A 22,319-nucleotide genomic window follows, 5' to 3' on the forward strand; every position below is an offset into this window, starting at 1 on the left:
TGTCCCTGACAGGGCACAGATTCAATGGGGGGGAAAACAATCAAAGCAAAATACTACTGCACTGGAATTGAGATGTTCGGAGGAGTCTTACCATCATACGCTGCCGCCAGAAACACGCGTGTGCCTCGCGCTCTCCTCTTTCTGGATTAAATGGTGCGAATAGGGAGGAAGAGAGATTCTGCGGACAGGAGGAGGAGGAAGAGCTGATGATGCTGATGCTGCAACCGCTCCTGGCAGTGTACCAGATTTTCTATATCTGCACCACAGCGCCCCCTGCCGAATCTTGTCGCGAAAAGAAGTTGAACAGATATCTACTCCAGTGTTTTCCAATCTTGAGTTAGCTAAGACATGTATTTTCCACACCTACAAGCATTTTCCTGAAAATTGTTCACCGGTGATGGGACATTGTGATTTCCCACAAATGTATACGTGATCATTTGACAATGTAAAGTAGTACTTGAGAAGTACCTCAACGAGAGTTGATGAGGCCCGGTATCTTTAGTATAATTCTTTTTTTTTTTTTTTTTTACAGACAAAGTAGATAATGATGACGGTGATGACACAGTGACAAATTATAAATGCATGATAGTAAACTAACGCAGCGTGCGTGGTCACCCTCTAATATTGTGAATCAGATTTCATGGCTAAGTATGTAACAACACACAAAGAATTTGTCTCCCGCAGTAGGTGCCACCCAGGTATGACATTCATGTTTGAATGACAGTACCTGGAATCTGTCATGTTGAAAAATTGAGTAATTCAAAGAATGGGAATATAGTATTGCTTTATTCTTCCAGACAGAGAACCAGCAAATTTCCCTCTGTAAGAATTGAACAGGTTGCAGCAAATTAAAATTACAGAAGCATGCGCAGTTCAAGGACTTTATAATTACTGTACAATAGAATGGTGAGTTTTTATTTTTCATCTCCTGTGATCGATAACAGAACCCAAGGACCTACTGACTGACACACAACCCTTCACCTCACAACTACTGACTTTTGTTAATACCTAATTCATATGTCAAGTGAACTCAGTGATTTTGAACACTACTGAGGATACAAGATATGATAGATAGAATGCAGGTAACTGTGCAACACAAAACCCGCTGTAACCAAATCATCCACAATTTATACACCAAACACAAAATAAAAACGCACCATTCCCACATTTACAAATAATTTACTTCAAGTGGTATAAACAAAATTATATACATATTCTTTTATTGTACTGTTTTAGTCACATTGTTGTGGGAAACTTCCGAACCCACACAGTAAATATCTTGTCTTAAAAATAAGACCTCAACTGCAATCTAAATAGCTGTGGCTAATGTAATTTTTCTATTTAAAATTTGTACAAAGTTAAAAAAAAAAAAAAACAGTTTTGGATTCAATTTGATTCCATTTTAAAATAACTGAAACTTAGATACTGATCTGAAAAGAAAACAGCCTTAATGATGCATAAATGTATAGAATGAAAAATTGGTAAAGCCTATAATAAAGGAAAGGAGAATATATATATATATATATATATATATATATATATATATAATATATATATATATATTATATATATATATATTATATATATATATTTTAAAGCCTACAAGGCAAGGCATTGTTTCTTTCACATTACGTCTGGGAAAACGACAACAACACAATGTAACAAGCACACGTGCTAAAAAGGACACAGCAGCCAGCACTGTGAAAATGCTCAAATGCAATGCTCAGCACTAGTCATAGATTCATCAATGACATCCAAACTAGAAGTACTACTAGAACTAGAACTCCTACTTGTGACCTTATTTTGGACACCTGATCCTTGTATGACCTGCATCCTCTGCTGCTGCCCTAACAGGTGGCAGCCATTTGTGCTGCAAGTGAAGGACAGCAATATTAGAGATGAGCTATTTGTGTTGGAGTGTCCTGCCAGAAGTGGGAGAACATTTCAACATCACTTACATAAGTTTTGGCAAGTATAGCATGTACTGCTGCATGTCAGGAAATGTGTCCACAGTGTTGGAACCCAGCAACGTGTGACAGAAGTAATCACATTACAATCACTATGCATGTAACAATGCACTGGGGGTGACCAGAGGTTGCTTTTCTTGGACATGTTCAATTGTTGGACCAACATTTTTTTTTTATAATCTGGGATTATAGTATATCTGTCAAAATGAAAGGCGGTTTAAATCCCGCCCATCCGACGGACTTTTCAGTTATTATTCATACGTCATTGCATCCGTTCATCGGTATTATCGGCATCAAGTTTGTTTTTCTAATGGCTGGCAGATTTATATATTTTGCTGTTGTTTTAAGGCCCAATATTTGAAACAAAGTAAATACGATTTTTTTGGGGGGATAAGATTTCCCCTGATGATATTTCCACATTACAAAGGGGAGTAGGCTTATTAAAATTGTTTAACAAATATTATGGTCTTGTTAAAAGCTATTAAAGATTATTTTCATGCTTTACAATTCTGTAGTGTTTTTGGTGAAAGTAACTCAAATGTACAAGTAGTGTAATGTACACCTATTCAGAGCCCCTACTATAACATTATGTTCAATTGACAATAACTAGTAACATTTTGGAACTTGTTTAACACTGTTAATACACATAAAATTGGTTTCATTGAAAGGGAATAAAAGAAGTTGGTAATTACTTGCTTGTGGACATTATCTGACCCAGACAAGCAAATACTATGGTAACCCAGGAACTGTCAAGCTCCATAATACCAATTGAACCCTCATATTTCAGCACAATATTCAATACATCATTGTGCAGCTTCACAAATCCTGTGATTGAATATCTTAGTTTAAACATTCCCAAATCGTTACTTGAAGGACTGGCCGATACGCCAGCCGAATTATACAGACACACCGTTGCCAGAGCAGGTCGTTGTGTATGCAAAACAAAGATCCCTACACGTCTCCGTCATCATCATCCATGACCTCGATGCCGTTGTGAAGGAAGGCCTCCTTTTCGGGTGTCGTTGATACGGAATCTCGGTCACGCTTGAAGCCGTTCATTTCCGTTTCTGGAGACGAGCGGGGCGCCGTCGCCTCGGCGCTGTGATGGATGCCGTAGCAAAAGTAGATCAAAAAACCTGGGAAGTGGGGGGTGGGGGATATGCAGAGGTCACTGTTGTACACAATGTTGTAAATGTGATTTAAGTCGTGCATTTGTTAGCTCTTTCATTACATTGCTATCCAGCACGGCCATTCCAAGAGATTTCCATAAACAATGACCAGGAAAATTTAAATCACTTTTCAATGTCAAACAATGTTTATCATGATTAAAAACAAACATGAAAGAGAAGGGAAACGCACCCTAAATTTAATCATAATAAAGTAACTCTGGACTTGTGATTGTGCCTGTATGTCAACATATAAAAGCAGCCCAAATACGGTTGATGAAAAGAGTGATCTATCGTCAGCTATTTACTTAAAAATCTGCAGTTTCAACCACTTTAAGTAACACAAGTTTGACTAACGAGGAAAATAGCACTGTAACTTGCGTCAAGGAAGTACAGTACGTTTAAGTCAATCATCTTGACTGTTCTAAAATTTTCGCATGTTGGGAAAGTGCTAAGTAAAACCTTCTCTAAATGTGTATGCTTTTGTTCTGCTGATGGGCTGGAAATAAGATCGATCTAACAAACGACGAGGGTCTCTGTATTGCTTGACAATTGGACAATTGCATCGTTTAAGGGTTGCAACGCCACCCTGTGCAGCCACTCGTAGTGCACATGTCAGAAACCGCCACTGCTTATGCCAACATGGCAACCCATAATATTGCTGCCTGCAAAGGAGCAGTTTACCTAAAGCCATCCAGATAGAAAAACGTATCCAAGTGCCCCTGTCTAGCTGCATCATCAGGTAGACGTTAACAAACATGCTGATCACAGGAAGAATAGGGACCAGTGGAACCTAAAAAGGAAAATATCACAGATGCGTCACAAATGTGCAGGGTGTCTGGTTTCATTTCACTGAGTGCTCATTTATGGCTGTGCAAAGACACAAACCTTAAAAGAGAGCTTTGTTTTGCTCTGTGGCTGTCTCCAGACAATACAAGTGAGGAGGAGGCAAATGATAAAGATGATAATGAGGAATACAATGTTCAACAAAGTTGAGCCTCCCTGGACAGCCAGTGCACTGAACATCAGGATCAGCAGGCCTGCATAGCAACGAAATAGTGAAAAGTTGCATCGCTGTTAAATCTGAGCTAACCCTTGATTGTAGGTTTCCTTGGTTGTGATATAGATTGCACATGTGGCAGCAGTCATAATTTAACATGAAAAATCCAAAGCAACGTGTTATCGGCTGTCAGATGTGCATACTTGTTGGGTTTACTGCACATGGATTATGTTTTCAAATGTCTGGATTAAAACTTCCTTGGATCTGTGAGCCCTAATTGAAATACCTACATACAGTATAGGGGCTCGGCCGCCAGTGGGCTATTTAAAACCGGTGATATAATTGTAGTGTTTCACATAAATCAGACATCTCTGCATGCATACAGAATTTCTAGAAGATTTCCTTTTCAAGTAAGGATGTACAGATGAAAAAAGGAAACCCCGACAAATTTTTTGCAGGCTCAGAAGGACATGCTTTGGGTCAAAAAGTCTCCTACATGATGATAGATAACTTCTTTTGCAAAGTACTTTAAAGTGGGGAATCAAAGAGAGACAATGCATCCACCACCCCCCCCAAAAAAATCACTTTGTCTTTCTTTTATAATAGATTTTATTTCATAAATATGTGTAAAAAAAAATCACCCATTTCTGGCTCCATTTTATGCAATCTAAAGAAAAAACTATTTTTTTTTTTAAATTACAACCCCCCCTTTAAAGGTCATTTTCCCTGAATAGTCACTATTAGATTGCTAAAGTCACCCAATAATATATAGGAATCAAACCACTAAATGGCAACACTGACTTCCTATGTTAAAACTTCCAAAAAATAATTTCATTACACATTTAAGGGTGCAGGTGGTAGTTCAGTTTAATTGGAGTTAGGAATTTGAGGAGGGCCTTTTGAAAAAATTCTCCCTTCCAAGCGGTTCTTGAACCCATAAGTTTTGCGAATCCATGTCCTAAATCATAGCCAAATGTTTATGCCTTGCTTAAGATCTGATCTTGGTGTAGTCTGGATGGAAGTAAGATTAGTGCATTAGCATTTTGCATACCCATGACAGAGGCACAGATGTTGACCGTGAAGCCTGAAAGGGAGGTGGGATCGAGGTTGTCCGGGAAGAACAACGTCTTGAAGCTGAACCTCTCCTCTATACCGGGTAGGATGCCCATACTGCCCTCATTCTGCTCCAGCTCCTCCTGCATATTGGCCATCTGATAGACCGGACTGGGCTGCTCGGGCTGGTACCTGGCAATCAAAGATGTACACCAAGCCGAATTCAACTCTGAAATACAGTAGCTGCAAAAACCAGCTTGCTCACAGTCATCCACTGTCATACTGTATTGTTAGCAGGCAATAATCCCGCTTATGAGTACTGTCAATCACACTGTCCGCAAGCACAGATGAAGTCAGTCATAATCTGTGCTGCAGTTTAAAAGACGATGAGGTGTGAAATTACATTGAATATGGATGCAGGGCTCAATTTCCATGGTTGCCTGAGAGCAGATGTGGCATTATGGGGGGGTGGTGACCGAACTGATGAAGTGCCTATTACCTGTGTAACTTCTTCATCTAGGGCAAAATACCCAGGATTGACTTTTGACAGTGAAGTATGTCCTGCTTGTGTGACATGGAGCTGAATAGACTGACATAAGCACCTCTAGTTAATTCTTGTTTGAACAACTCTCTGACGGTTCTGACAGTGCTGCACTGACCTTAGTACCAAGACGCAGGCAGCCACTAATGTGTAGGCCAGCAGTGTGCCTATGGACATCAGGTCCACCAGATCCTTCAGGTCAAACAGAAATGCCATGATAGCTTGAAGGGAAGAAAAAGAGAAAGTGACAATAATTGTAAGAAATTTGGTAACAAACTGGAGAAAGATCTACTGTGTGTTTTTACCGATTATTAATAGTCAAGGAGGCTGATAACTGATATGTGTAGCCGATAATCATTTGTTGTAAAAAGGAATATTGGTGTCAAAATCTGAAACAGTGCAAACGCCATCATTTAAGTTTGTTTCAAAGTCTTTAAACGTCTTCATTCAAAAGCTTTTCATAATTTGAACATGTTCACGTTTTTTTTCAAGTCTTATTTTAAAATTCTAAGAAAAAGTGCAGAGAGCTCCCAGACTCAACAGGGTGCCTTATAAAGTCAAATAAAAACTCTTAGGAAGGAAGAAAGGTTTTGTAAAATGTAAAAATAACTGAAATGTTAATCTTTCACTTATCTTTGTTTTAATTTCAAACAAAAAAAAACAACAAAAAACATAAAAAAAATAATAATCAAGGCATCCCCAGGGACAGCAGCATCTCTTTAAAGTTAAATGAAAAGTCCAATGAAAAGTAAATTAATAAATAAATCCCTCACATTTACCCAGTTTTAAATAAATTTCTTAGTGGTCCTAGGATTTTAAAAAAAATAAATCATGTCGACATCCGTCTAAATGCCGATTATCACTGCTGATAATCCTAGCAAATATTTGGTCTATCCTGATTACAAAGATGACTGACCTTTGAAATTTGGTTCACGTTACGCATAAATTGTGGCATCGTTAACGCAAGACGGCATTTGTGGGGAAAGCAAAACATCCAAAACAAAACTGATGCATGATGAGTTGGCCAGATCTGTGTTTGGTTGTATTTTTACATTTAGCATTTATCTTCAAGATAAGTGAAATCATCTTAATATGTGCTCTCCTATTTTTGTTTTTGAAATGCCCAAGGCTCTCACAAGATTGGTGCCAAAACCCTGTGCTAAATTGGAAAGCGGAACAGTATTGGCTTAAATAAGATTAGGCTACTTAATATGTGGGTAACGACTTCTGTTACCATAGACCCAGACTTATAACTGCAATTGATCATTCAGCAAAGTCGAAAACAACACATGTAGCTATCTTTGCGTGCCCTATTCATCTTACCAGACAGAACCCCGGCAGTCACAGTGGACGTTATGGGGGATTTCCTCTCGCTGACGTTGGCCAGGAAGGAGAAGAGCAGGCCATCCCGAGCCATGGCAAAGATGATACGTGGCAGAGGGAACATGGAACCCAACAGACTGGGATGGCATGGGGAGGTAAATAACAGATGGGGGTGACAGGCATGAGAACAGGGCACGGGGGGGAATTGAGAAAGGTCAGTAGGAGGAGAGAAGGAAATAATTAGTCGATAAGAAACAAAAAGTTGCAGACTAGCCACAAATGGAAAAAAGCGGCGGCATGCAAGACCGACCACACACAAGCGACAGGGGCATGCCGGTGGACTTAATGTTTTGATGGCTGCATGCAAAAGGTTTGTCTCGGATAACAACTGATTCCACTTGTTTGCAATCTGCGTTCCAAACTGGGTTGAAAAAAGTCATGTGGTATACAAACATCCTGCATTGTATCCTCAGAATAGAAATGACATGAGATTAGAGAGGATTAGTGAGTTCCTTTTGCATGCTTTGGGTACTCGTTTCTCCCAGGGCTCTCTCATTCAAATAAAGTATCAGCTAATATACAACCCAACCTCAATGAGCCCAGTAGTATGAAAAAGGAAAACTAAGAAACCACGTATGGCCTTTTAAACACATGCGTGTTAGTGTCTCACCTGCCACTATGCCAGAGGTGAGGGTTGCAGTTAATGGGGTTTTGCTGCGCGGGCTGATCTTGGCCAAGAACTCGAAAAGCAGCCCGTCGTCAGCCATAGCCCAGATGACACGGGGCATCGGAAACATAGAGCCCAGCAGGCTACCAGAGGTGGGGGTAGTGGGGACCAGGAAATATAGTATCCAGACATATGTGAGAAGGCAGTACACAAACACAAGATATTATCTCAAATCGTCAACAAATATGACATTGCATTCATAGTGACATACACAACATAATGACGTAAATTGGGTAATACAGTATTATGCATGCAGTGAGAATGGCAGTTGCATGCAATTAAAAACATTGTTAACATATGTATATCCATTCACGTCATTACAGTTTCTTGCTTGGCACTGTAAGGCCAGGTCACATCTGTTAGTTACTGTATCTAACTTGGCAGTAGACCCTCAGATGTCAAATGAGATTTGGAGAGTTCTAAAACATTGTCCGACGTTTGATTTGTTTGGATTTCAAACTAATTATGCCCCTTCCGAATTGATGTAAATTTCAAATCTAGAGCACAGTGGTTAATTGATTTAATCGATGATGTCATCTGTAATTCTTTCAGGTCTACAGCATTAGACAAAGAGCAGCGAATATAGTCCTCCTCCTTCTTTTCCTTTTGGCTTGTCCCATTAGGGGTCGCCGCAGCGTGTCATCTTTTTCCATCTAAGCCTATCTCGTGCATCTTCCTCTCTAGGACCCGCTGTCCTCATGTCTTCCCTCACAACATCCATCAACCTTCTCTTGGGTCTTCCTCTCCCTCGTTTGCCTGGCAGCTCCATCCTCAGCACCCTTCTACCAATATACTCCCTCTCTCGCATCTGGACATGTCCAAACCATCAAAGTCTGCACTCTCGAACCTTGTCTCCAAAACATCCAACTCTGGCTGTCCCTCTGATGAGCTCGTTTCTAATCCTATCCAACCTGCTCACTCCGAGTGAGAACCTGAACATCTTCATTTCTGCCACCTCCAGTTCTGCTTCCTGTTATTTCTTCAGTGCCGCCATCTCTAATCCGTACATCATGACGGGCCTCGCCATTGTTTTATAAACTTTGCCCTTCATCCTCGCGGAGAGTCTTCTGTCGCATAGAACACCAGACACCTTCCGCCAACTGTTCTACCCCGCTTGGACCCGTTTCTTCACTTCCTTACCACACTCTCCATTGGTCTGTATTGTTGACCCCAAGTATTTGAAGTCGTCCACCTTCGCTATCTCTTCTCCCTGTAGCCTCACTCTTCCCCCTCTACTTTTCTCATTCACGCACATATATTCTGTTTTACTTCAGCTAATCTTCATTCCTCTCCTTTCCAGTGCATGTCTCCAGAACAGGAAGATGTTTTGAAAATATTATTCAACTAATTATTTTTGAAATGACTAAGCGTGGCATATAGATCTTTGTATTTACTTTAGCAGCAGTTTTGTAATATAATTTGTATGCAATTATCTACTGTACTTATGTACTCATTTTCTTCTGTGCAGACAGATTATTTCCATCTCTTCTCCCTGGAGCTTCACTCTTCCTCCTCCGACCCTCTCATTCATGCACACATATTCTGTTTTACTTCAGCTAATCTTCATTCCTCTCCTTTCCAGTGCGTGTCTCGATCTTTCTAACTGTTCCTCCGCCTGTTCCCTGCTTTCACTGCAGATCACAATATCATCTGCGAACATCATGGTCCAAGGGGATTCCAGTCTAACCTCATCTGTCAGCCTATCCATTACTACCGCAAACAAGAAGGGGCTCAGCGCGGAACCCCGAAGCAGTCCCACCGCCACCTTAAATTCTTCTGTTACGCCTACGGCACACCTCACCACTGTTCTGCTGCCCTCATACATGTCCTGTACTATTCTAACATATTTCTCCGCCACACCTGAACTCCCGCATGCAGTACCACAGTTCCTCTCGTGAAAAAGTGCAAAAGGCTGTTGGAACTGCCACGGCATAACCATAGGTTAAATTTTGTTTGACTGTTGAACTGTTTGTGTACTGAGAGTCTATTGTATTGTGTTGCGAGTCCATTGTATTATAATCATCTAGCAAAACAGCCGAGTTGCAAGGTCAATCGAGGTTACGGACACACATTCAAAGACACGTGAACTTCTCCTGTCAGAGCAGATTTTTTAGAAAGGTTGCAACTTGCAGTGACCTTTGCTGATCTCATAACTGCTCATGCTGTCTGTTGGCACAAAATTTTTAGCAAGCCAAGCCTTAAAAAGACATCCATACACAAATAAACTGACTGAAAGCATATATGCATAGTACGAGAGGGCCTACCTTGTGGACAGTGCGCAAAGGGAGCCGACAGCCACGGCATATTTGGCTCCTTCCCAGCCCACGTACTTAAAAGCAACGGGCAGGGGGCTATTGCTGTCAAGCAGGTAGTACGGCATCATGAGCGTGAGCGCGCCAGAAACGCAGAAGTACGCCACAAAGCAGATCAGCAGCGATGACACAATGCCAATCGGGATTGCTCGCTGGGGGTTCTTCGCCTCTTCTCCTGAGAGGATCATGTTAAAAAAAAAAAAATTGCACACTACCTTTAGTTACACTTGTGACCTTTTGTTTGTTTTCAAGTTGTCCAGTTTTGAGTTTTTATTCTGTTTATCTCTTCCATTTATTAGACCAAGGCACATATTTCACATAACTCTAAAATTAGACCTAAACCTTCCATCTCTGAAATGATCACTTTTCAGGAAACCAAAAAATTAATAAAAATTTAACATTTGTTGAGCCATTGACGCTTCGTTGCTGAGAGATGCATTTTCAACTCTTTAGATTGGTCAGTAAAATTAACACACGTGTGGGTAGACCAATAGTGTTGCTTTGTGAGAAAATATATCAAACGTGATCAACATTTGGACATACCAATTGTTGGTTTTGGCCCCAGACAACCAATAAGAAAAATCTTAGAATTGCCACAAAACAAAAATGTCACCAAAAGTATATCTTGAAAAAAGTACATTATCATAATCGGTGTCATAGATCATTCAACTACAAAACAATACAAAGAAAGCATTATTTGTTTTTTAATAACTAAAACCAAAGAGCGTAAAACTGAAATTGAATGATTTGGAAATGACTGCTCTTATCGAATACAATCAAATGCAACAAATGTATTCTTATCTTGCTCAGTTTTTATCAGCACTGAGGAATTTTGCTCACCATTTTTGGGGAGATTATTTTTATTCCCTTCTGTTTGTTAGCAGTAGCACACAAAATTGTAATATAAGCATCTTACATCTTTTCTATACCTTGTACATCACTGTTTGGTGGAACATGGTGGAAAAACAGGGCAAACTGATTGATTTAATAATTGTTTCTGCTGCATTTTGCAACAGAATTGAACAAGGAGCTCATTTAGCGCGCGTAAGACCGAAACACCCGACTATTCAACTGCTGGCCATTACGTAACCGCGTTCCTGAGACGAACACTCAGGACTTGTTGTGCAGTTAAAAATCACATTGCAATGATGGGAACGTGCATAACGCCGTCTGGATCCTTTCACTATTTTTGGCAGGTCAAAGCCACTGACTGACCCAGATTGTACATACTGAAAACTGTCTGCAAACTGTTGGACTGAAGCGCCCTCATAAATAAAACTCAGATAAATGCTCAGGGTTAATGCCACAGGAGCCAATAAGAATTCAGGACATAGAGGGGTGGGACACGAGGACCGAGAGGAAGCTTTTACAGGCTTTTTGCAGAGTGAAGAGATTAGACGACAGTACATAAAAGGAAGGCTTGTCCGGGTGATTCTTTTTACCTGCGTCACAGTTTGTATTGGGCCAAGCCCTCGAAAACTTTAGTGTTTCTCTTTGCCCTGCTTATGTAATGAGGGTAAATGTTTGGACAAGCTTTGGGTACATGATCTCCGCTCGAGATCTATTTACACTCCCCCAAAACTATGCCCACTGGGTGATAGTCGGCATGGGGAAATTAGAGGAAGACTTCGGGGACAACCCAATCAACACTGACCTGTTGTTGCTATGCAGTCAAATCCAACAAATGCATAGAAACAGGTAGCAGCTCCAGACAGGACGCCCGTGATACCAAATGGCATGAACCCACCGGCACCTAGTTCTTCTGTAGTTGGCATGACATCTGTAAAACTAGACACACGCACACACAAGGAACTTGGATTATGTGCAAAATAAAAAGTATATATAAAAAAATGATCAATAGAAAATGTAGATATGAAGGGTCAACAATTGCAAAATATTCCAATCACGTCCTGTAGGTAGTAGTAACTAGCAAAGTAGCAATAGTAGGAGTAGAGACTAAGGCCTGCTGCACACCAAGCAATGGGGCTGAACGTAACAGAACTTACCTAAACCATATAGAAAAGTGGCTACGACCAACTTCTCACTGCATATCAACCCGTGCGTAGCAGTAAAAAACAAAAAAAAAAGTGACATTGTATTGGGTTTTGAGGCCCCACATAGTAAAACATGTATCAATGTTTTTTTTCTGTTATTTTTTTTTAAACTGAACCACAAAAGCATGGCACGTTTGTCGCAGAAGAAAGATTGCCACAAAAAGAGGGAAGATGTGACAAAGGCGAAAGTTTGTATTTTTGAGAATGTTTTGTGATTGCACCAGTGAATTTTGGGAATAGAGATGAGCCGTGCTTCGCTTTCTAGCCAGAGCTGTGTATGAAATTATGAATACAGTATCGATAATTACGATTGTAAAATGCTATATGGACTAGATATACAAAATTGGTATGTTTTTCGAATGCTTAGAACCCGGAAATACATTGCAAAAGCTCATGTGCATTTTTCATTGGGGGTTACATCTGTGACATTTTAGACGCAGTTCACCGTCAATCACGCAGCAAAAACCAATAGGCAACATTTAGCCACTCATAAAAAATCAATGTCGGACCCCAGATGAGTTTTTCATATTTCATGACTTCACAATAATTGGATGTGGATCAACATGAAAATTGAAGCTCTGTTGCCTCATGCTTCGTGAAGGAAGTAGTTAGTGTTAGTCTGTGTGTGTGTGTGTGTGTGTGCTCTTACTTGTGGGTGTAGTTACTGCTGTTAAATGCACGCAGGATTTCATTGGGGTCCAGGTACCAGTTCTTCAAAGTACCTTTGACCAGGCCAGAGATCACCATGAACAACAGGACTAGCATGTTGATACACGTAAAAACCTTGTTGACCATTGCAGACTCTTTCACTCCAAATGCCAGCAGACCTGCGATGTTATCAAGGCGGGTGAGAAAAGCTCATGAATTCACATGGTCAGAGGGGAAAACAAGTTATGAAAAACTACTGTTTATATTTTTTCTCTTCTTACCGGTGAGGGTGATAATGATGACTACAGCAAACAAGTCAGGGTATTCTGCCAGGACTCCCGGTGCATTCATGTGCATGTACCCTCTGCAGAACTCCTCTATCCGCTTTCCTATTAACTCATCAAAGGTAGCACTCCATGCTCTGGCCACACTTGCAGTACCTGAATTGAAGGAAGCTTATTAAAGCTTATCGTTTTTGTCATAGCTGTAAGTTTTTATATGGGTAACACAATTCTAATTAGATTTGTCCGATATAGACAATTTAGCTGCACATTGAGGAAACATTCCATTGAACATTTTCAGACAGATCAGGTTAATAAAGGATATGTTGGATTTTACCGGCTGAATAGAGAGAGTATTTCAACCAGCCAAATGGAAGATGCGGCTCGGGGGGGTGCTCTATTTTTTTTTTACAGTAGTAAACGTAGGCTTACCAATGATATAGGCAAGGATGAGGTTCCAGCCAGTTATGAAGGCCCAGAGTTCGCCAACAGTCACATAAGAGTACAGATAAGCTGACCCTGTCTTGGGAACACGAGCTCCAAATTCAGCGTAGCACAAGCCGGCTAGGACCGATGCTAAAGCTGCTATCAGGAAAGACAGCACTATGGCGGGACCTGGGAGGGCGAAGCAAGACTCGGATTTAGAAGCATTCGACGGCATTTGACCGGAGTTTTAAATCATGTTTGGAAATACCTGAATTCTCCCGTGCAACAGCACCCGCAAGCACGTAGACGCCGGCCCCCAGCGTGCTGCCCACCCCCAGCGCCACAAGGTCTAAAGTGTTCAGGCATCGCGACAGCCGAGAATCATCCGTGTTACAGTCCACCACTTTGACCCTCAGCAACTGCTTCCCAAATCTCACAAGTTTGTCCAGTCCCATTGGTCCGATGGAGGGAAGGGAAGGCTGGCGAGCTGGAGACGGTTGACCGCGATGTGGGAGGTCAAGGGGGAAGAGCGGCACACACCTTCAGAGGGCGCAAAAAAAGAAAATGCAAGAGTCTCTGTCGCTGGTGGAAATGAGCTCAGGTTTGAAGCGTACAGTTATATACAGCGGTTAACAGAAGAAGCTTGATCCACTGGCAGAGAGGCGCATTTCTCTGGGAACACTTTTAGCGGCCACACTTGCAACCAGATCTACACCGTGGACATAGTTGACAAACCTATGTAGAACAGTTTCCTCTCTTGCATAACACATCCCAAATCCGCAATTTCTGACAAGTGTCCAAAAAGTAAAAGGTCTATATGGATAATCCAGTTTATTGCTTGATGTGTTGTTGACATGTGTTACACAACACAACTCACAGGCATGGAACCAAATCCCCCTGAAGAGATTTTAGGATATGAAGAATCATAACTCTTCTAACTCTTCTAACTAATCATGACTCAACGACTGTGACAGTTTTAGAGTCTATTACACATGCACGCGCACACTGACACACACATCCACAACAGACGTGACTAATACTGACCGCTAATTGTCATTATTTAAGTTTAGGAAAAATTTACCTCACCAATTTCCATGGACTTTGTACTATTGCCCTGATTGATGGAGGTTGGACAATGTTCGACAAATTCAACTGATGCTTAATGAAAGCTGCTCCCGCTAGAAGTTAGCTTGCAAGCGGCCAAGCAGACATTTTATTTTTACGATTTCCTCGTTTAGCTGTTAAACACATTAATGTTACACCAGTGGTATCCATCAATGCTTGCCAAGTGACTGACTGGTGACTAGTCTAGAGTGTATCCGCCTTCTGTGCCAAGTGAGCTGGGTTCGGCATCAGCTTTCTGTGACCCCGAACAAGATAAGTAGTATAGAAAATGGACGGATATTACACTGGTTAACTTTTAGTTTTCACTATCAAAATCAATCATTTTAGTTTTAAAAAAGGCTTGCACTGTTAATCAAGATTTTATGATGGTGACAGTTTGATAGCGGAGCAAATTATTTCTCCTAACATTGTGTCCTCTAGGATTCTCATTATTTTCTTCTTCTTCTTCTTTTTTTTTTTTTTTTTATTTGAACAAATTGGATGTCAACCACTGTCCAGGGAACAGATTGTGTTCAGCTTTTCAGACATTGTGCCAAAGCCAGTTGACTGTGCATAACACCACAGCTGTTGGTGGAAAATATTCCTTGGATGATGATAAGGAGCGCTCAGGCATCTCTTCCACATTCCTTATCATTGACTTCATACAAAAATAGTAGATTGACGAATAAAATGCGGGACAGGGAAATCACTACAGTTTTTCTGGAGTGTTTGGGGAGGAATCCAGTGTCACGTCCCATGGAAGGCAGGACTAGAGCACCATCATGCTAATGGTGGCTCATTTCCAGAACTGACTGACATGGTGACACAAACTCTAAAAGGTCATGCGGGCAGTGATACAGTTATGTCACACCCATGGAAACTACTTAAGGTTATTTACACATTTTTTCATCCCTCTTTCCACAAACTCATTCAAATGTTCCAGGTGATAAATTATGCATGTAGGAGATCACAGACTTGAAACTCTAACTCGTCACACTTGAAGTTGGTATTTAGCGTTTTGAGTGCATCAAGTGGGAATTAATGCAGGCCCATGCATTATATGCCAACTTTAACATTACAATTGTGAAAACAGAAAACAAACAAACAAACAAAAACTCATGAAGTATGTCAGAAAAGGTCCAAGTTTGCAGGAGCTTTGAGGGTCAGACTGCCAAGCAGCATGTCTACAAAGTAACCCTGCGACTTTAGCTGAGTTCATTGCACAACATCCATGAACATCTGACAGTTCCTGTCCAAAAAGAATGTTGTCATATTAGAGCAACCTCCATGGAAGACTGGACTGGTTACTGGATTAAAGGGATGCCACAGTTTTTTTTTTTATCCAAATCACTACAATACATTTATTTTTGCTTATAATATATGCTTTAGTAGTAGAGTACGCTAGACTGGGAGTGCATTGGGCGTGCATGCAAGTGACACGACCCCCCCCCCCCCCCGTTGTATTAATACGACACTGTCTTGAAATTAACATTTGCTATCAGATATGAGAGTTAGCATGTCTACCTCTGGGAAAATTATTACTCTCAACTACTTACAGCTACAGAGGCAGATACCATACAGTAACTAGGTAACTGTAATAGCTCACATCAGCTTGTTTCCGTTTAGATGATGACTTCGAGCTTGCACAGTGGATCCACGCTATTCATTGCGATAGGGACCAGTCCCAACCGCCGATTGCGCAAATCCATAGATAATCGGTGCCAAAAATGACGGAACAGCAGTATTTTGTTCCGGAAATCACTGAACACTGACAGGTTACGGCCGTAACACTGATTGTTCTGGATACCTGGCGGAAAATCCGGTATCTGACATTTCTGGCCAGTACAGCGCTGTGTCTGTCCACTGTGATGAAAATTTCACAAATGAATTTGATGAAATAACCACTATTGTATATTTACAAAACATAGAAAGGAAGCTGCTTGGTGCCTGTTATAAGTAGGACATTTTACATATTATATTATTTATCCTTTGTTGCACGGTAAACAAAGATTTCCAAACAATTTATTATACCTATTGATAAAAAACCATCATCTGGAAGAGCAATAAACAAGGTTGTGCCTGTTAAGCTTATTTAAAAAAAAAAAAAAAAAAACATCTGTGTAAAAATAGTATGACTGGAAGAGTGTGTAGAGATATACAAGCAGAAACAGTAACTCAAAGCTGTCTTTATGAACTCCATGAACTCCTCAGAGACTGGAGTTTGCGTTACTGAGTGCTGTTAGTACAAATAATCAGCAAAAATGTGTACTGCCACGAGTATTAGATGCAGCCTGCCATGCCATTCTTTAAAAAAAAAAAGAGCTAGAGGTGATCATCAAATCATCAAATATATTGAAAACTATTTTGAAATCGCATATTTGGTTTTGTTTAAACATTACAAAATGGCCAATAAACAACAATAATCAGTTACTCAACCAGAAAAAGATCCTGCACTTAATTTTCATGAATTTACCCGATCAATAGAGTGATTAATAGAATAGATTCTAAAAGTATATGATAGTGACGGGCCGAAAGTACAAGCTCAGAGGACCTGTAAAAAAAAAAAAAAAAATAACAAATAAACCCACAAATGCCAATGTATTACTTTCATTGCATATTTTCTCCCATAAATTTAGTATATGGAGGATTGTCTTAATTAGAAGAAACAAAGCAACACTCTGCACGTGGTGAAAGTGACTTACTTAACTCTTCTCCTGCTGATACACTGCGCGCCTCCAGAGAAATGGGATTAAATAGCACGTTGTTCTCTATTCTTTGAGCTACCGAGGGGACCGTGCGGTGACTTAAAGGCTTCCGAAATATGATCTGCGGGAATCACATGGTTCAGCTATTTCAAGCAGCGGTGACGTGCGGACGCACAGAAGGCACAGTCGTCGCGCAGATGTGGACACTCACGAATTCATACAAATTTGCTTCAATAAAGGTATGGGTGAATACGTTTGTCGGGGGTCAAAAGTGGTTAAAGTTGACAGATCATTTTTATTTAGTTTATCAAATAATTGTCGAGGGTGCGGAAGTAGTAGCAGTCGTGCCCTACGGGGGGGGTGTGTGTCAGGTGAAAAACAAGGGTGTGTACCTTGACAGCCAATCAAATTGGAGCACTCAGAACACAGTACTTGACATTTATGAGTTCTTTTCCAGCACTGTGACCTAGAAAATTTTTTTTTTTGGTTAATACAATTTCCAGTAAGCGGATGCGCAATTTCTCATTTTCACAGTTGGGCTTATAGGAGGAAGAGAAGCTATCAAAAATTTAAGTAAACAAGAAATAATAATATGTGTCAAACAATAGTTTTCCAACATTTGTGTTGATAGTGTGGTTGTGCAAGACTAGACAGGTTGCAAACTGAACCCGTCAATAACAACAAGGATGAACGCAACACGTGCTGACCTTGTTTTGGCGTCCAGATGGAAGGAGGTTAAACTCCTCATAAATTGCATGATGGGGCCTATGGAGAATACATTGTGCCCCGTTTATCACCTGCTTAAAATAGATGCGCTGGAGCTACGGTGCCCCCCCCCCCCCTCGTCACACGTTTTTTCCATTGTTGTGGCTCCATCCATCTGCTTTTTTTTTTGCACTTATAATTGATTAACATGTATTTTCATGATGTATTCTTTATTTAATGGTTATTTATTGCAAATTGTACAAAGTGCTATATAAAAATATATTTTGTGAAATAGATGATTAATTTGAATAGAAATGCAATACAAAATCTGAATAAGTAATTTATTTATTTATTTTCCTCATCTGCCATTGACGTGGATTATCTGACTGTTATAAAAATCTAATGTAGGCCGTGGCACAAAAGTTTGCCCACCTTTGGCATGAAGCCACTGTATGGCTGGGTTGCATGTGACGTCACGCTTGTTCATCCCGGGTGCTTGACCGGCATTGTTGCAGACAAGCAGTCAGCTGTCCATCGTCATCATGCCAGATTTTTGTCCCGTTTACGGATGTGGAAATCGCGGAAACAGACACATTGGGAAGCGATTTTTTTTTTTTTTTCCCCTCTTTGTCCCAAAGATTAGATTGCATGAAGGAGAAGATACTATGGAGTTATTGAAAAAAAACGGCAACAAAAGGGGCTTGCAAATATACGACGTGCAGATCTCAACGAAGCTCAAGTACACAAGGCAAATGGTTATTTGAAAGTCTGTTCTGATCATTTTGTAAGCAGTAAGCATGTGTATTTCTACTGTCCGGATATTCTACTTCAGGGAAGTCTTTCAGACCCTTTGAAAGTACATCGTCGTGGAGAGTATACGGATCGATATCTTCACAGAGTTGGACCTTCTGTACATATCTAGCTTTGACGATATCATCGAGTGAATTAAAGTAGGCAGAAAACACCCGCCGCTCGCTGCTTACACATGGGTCTGTGGACGTTGCCGTGGTGATGTCGTCTCCAACGCCTAGCTTGTCTGTAGAAACGGCGGCGATTATCCCGTGTTTCCAACCCATATTATGTATGAGGGGTGTCAGAAATGTTCCAGGACTGGTATCACAAAAGATATGCTTCAAACTCAAAATGATCAACCAGCACGTCTGCGCTGTTTGCTTTGTTCAGTGCATGATAAGAGGCAAGAGTTGTGGCAGGACAACTTGTTGCTGCTTACAATGCCCTGAGCATCTGACAGTTCCTGACCGAGAAGAGCGTCGCCGTGCAGGAGGTCTGTGTGATTCCCCCCCCCCCAAGCCCCCCTATCCCCCTTCCCCAAGCTTGAGGGCTCTATCATTGGGACCCATTTTGAAGCTGCGGATGACAAAGAGCTAAAGAGGATCCTGGAAAAAAAAATCATTCCAGGAGTGCAAGATGGCAAGGCAGAGAAGACCGGGAAAGCGCCACAGATTAAAAGACTTCATTGGTATGAGAAAATGTACATTTTTTTTTTTTGTTTGGATTTGAAATCTACATTTTGTGACACCAGTCGTGAAACGCTTATGATGTATATACATAATACACCTGCTAGTAACTTTACTTTACTTATTTTTATATCGAACAATTTATCTTTGAAAACAATACACTGATTATTGGTCAATTTGAAAGCCATTCGCAGACAGCTGCTTCCTGTTCAAACCCCGAAGGCGTCTCTTCCGCAGGAATCGATACACAATTTGTCTCTGTGAGTGTATTGGTAAAGTCGCTGTCTATAGTCCGTCGAGTTACAACACTGCTTTTTAAAATCCTAGTTTTGGTTGACAGTCTTCGTCTTACTGAGTGCGTGAAGACTTGGAGCGGCCCACGGGAGAGGTGAGCGGGTCTGATCTCGGTGAACCTGGAAAGCCGCCACACATTTGCGTAACATATACTGTGCATAGCTGAACATAGAGGATATGTCCCAGTCAGACCACCGGCGACCCACTTTCACGGCAGCTAAAGTTAGACTGCCTGGAAATAAACGAGATGTGTTCGGAGCGCTTCCAGTTGTGACAGCCAAAGAGTGAAAAAAGGGATACAAAAATGCAGTTGAAGGCAGGATTTTGTGCTTGTCTACACTAAAGTGAGGAGTACTTATGCTCCTCAGTGCTACTTGTACTTATTTGTTAGGACATTTGATTTGTCGCTGGCACGTCTGCTGTGTCCACTTGCTGCTTTCACTCCAGACCTCCCCACCCCCCTCAAATCCTGCTCACGTGTACCATTTGGCACTGTTGCATCGCTTCCAGCCTTAACTGCCCCACCTTCACTTCACACAGTGGCAGGAAATTAAAAAAGCAGGTCGGCAGAATATTCATATTGTGCGGCGTTTGAAGAACACAAAGGACAAGTTTTTAAAAAATGTACTTAGAGCGCTTTTGATGCACTTTCCCGAGTACAGATCAATTAGTAAATTAGTCCTTTTTTCTCCTTTGGTTACTTTTGACATGATTTTTTTTTAAAAAAGTGTCATTAAGTGTAGCATCATAAATTGAAGGCAGCACATAATACAATGCAGTACATGTCGTGTATTGCCCTTGTTTTCTCAGTGTTTTACTACTTGCCAAATACACTTTTAACAATATGTTAAGACCTTATAATAACTGTGTACATACTGTACTACAATCAATCTACTAAACTTAGTACGGGGGCGGGTTTTCGTTTTATGATGAAGTTTCATTCCTAAGGAGGAGGCAGAAGTCTGAACCCACCTATCACTAACCACTGTAGTAAAGTCATAATTCAGTAAATATTTCTGTGGAAAAAAAACCCAAAAACTTCTCAGACCATAAATCTAAAGTCATCCAGTCATAAGTGCTTAGTCCGCAAGGTGACTTGCTTTTTTGTGCCGTGGGAATGTATCAAAAGTGTAATGTAGTTTATTGTACTCCATTCGTATCTTTGAAAAGATTGCAGTAAATATTTACATTAATAACGTGTTCCATTATACAGTTATGTGAGGAGAATATGTAAGTAATGTTAAGAGAAAGTCATAATCTTATGGGGAAGAAAATCCGAATGTGCCTTTGACAAAAAAAAAAAAAAAAAAATCATATTACTTGATGACTACTGCTACTAGATTTGGTATGTAATTTGAGAAAAAAACTTTTTTTCTTAAACGGTTTGGTTTGGGCGGCAACGTTTACATTCACTTAAAAATAACTTATTTGCACAAAATTACTACACAAAAAAAATAGCTTTTTGATTTTTATTTTCCAGCTGTGGCTTTTCCTCCTTTTTTTAAAAAAAAAAAACTTTTTATATCATCTAATATTTGTATTAACATTTTGACTCCTTTTTTTCTCGATAAAAGAAGCCAAAGCATTTCCTCAACTTTTCTCGGGTGTTTCCTCGCACAGTTCTTGTAACCTAAATCTACACTGTAATTATTTTTTTGGACCATCCACCACATTGCTGATATCGGTGATATTTCTTGATCTCCCTCTCCAATAAAAAGTACTGTATTTGGGAAAATAATGTTTTTAGTTATTGACTAAAATCATATGGGGGGGGGGGAATAAACATCCGTTCTTTGATGGTATCACTCCTTAAATTCCTTTTTGAGCTGATTTGGTGGTAATTTTTCACCCCTCAAAACTCACATGAGATTCTTCAAGGAAATGCAATTATAAATAGTTAAATTCCAACATGAACAGTATCCGAGTATAAATGCAGAGCTGAAATGTCAGTGAACTCGAAACTATCACTTAATGGTTTACATTATGACGTGTGCAAGAAAGATTCGCCTATCGGAGTTGCTGCACGGGCGGATTGCAATGATCTTGGGTGGTGGGGGGCACATCAAGACTTTATTTACTTGATTTGAGTGCGTGTGTGACATGTGATCCGCAGTTATAACGTGTCCGCCACTTTTTCGTGGAAAGCCTGTACATTATGTCCACTCCCACGTAGTAACACAGCGCTATTGTGTGCGTGCACATGGTAGCAGTGAAGCAACAAGTCGCTTACTTACCTTTTACAAGTAGAACGAGAGCATCAAAACTTTCCTCCGCACACGCGCACACGACAGGGACGGACGATATGCAAGTCCAAACTGTTGTGATCCGCTTGAAGAATAGAGTAGAGGCGGTTTAGCGTGTTTTCGGGGCCGCTTGGTTTAAAACGTGGTCTCGCGCACGCAGCCCCGCCTGCCGTGGGTTCGACGCAGTTGCATAATACCTGGGGTTAAAAAGGAGCCCCAAAGGATGTGGCGCTGTTGTCACTGATCCGAAATCCAGCGGTGGTCATATTTCAGTTTACTGTAAATTAACTAA

At 40.6% G+C, this 22,319-nt stretch overlaps 1 protein-coding gene across 2 annotated transcripts; it reads right to left on the reverse strand.

Moving 5' to 3' along the window:
* Window positions 1-1,609: 1,609 nt before the first annotated feature.
* On the reverse strand, window positions 1,610-22,185 carry slc7a1a (solute carrier family 7 member 1a). Of its 2 annotated transcripts, none has more exons than XM_061802391.1 (13): window positions 22,019-22,185; window positions 13,767-14,038; window positions 13,505-13,687; window positions 13,073-13,231; window positions 12,793-12,970; window positions 11,744-11,877; window positions 10,042-10,264; window positions 7,051-7,187; window positions 5,846-5,948; window positions 5,185-5,378; window positions 4,022-4,173; window positions 3,818-3,926; window positions 1,610-3,103 (listed from the first exon to the last, which is right to left on the reverse strand). In XM_061802391.1, exons 2-13 carry the CDS (start codon window positions 13,951-13,953, stop codon window positions 2,919-2,921), a joined length of 1,944 nt encoding a protein of 647 aa, XP_061658375.1. In that variant the 5' UTR covers window positions 13,954-14,038; window positions 22,019-22,185; the 3' UTR covers window positions 1,610-2,918. The 2 variants fall into 2 exon arrangements, with proteins under 2 accessions (XP_061658375.1, XP_061658374.1); XM_061802390.1 differs by lacking the exon at window positions 7,051-7,187 and adding an exon at window positions 7,721-7,860.
* Between the last annotated feature and the right edge of the window lie 134 nt (window positions 22,186-22,319).

The sequence above is a fragment of the Syngnathoides biaculeatus genome, chromosome 18 (assembly GCF_019802595.1).
Source record: "Syngnathoides biaculeatus isolate LvHL_M chromosome 18, ASM1980259v1, whole genome shotgun sequence".
Classification (NCBI taxonomy): Eukaryota; Metazoa; Chordata; class Actinopteri; order Syngnathiformes; family Syngnathidae; genus Syngnathoides; species Syngnathoides biaculeatus.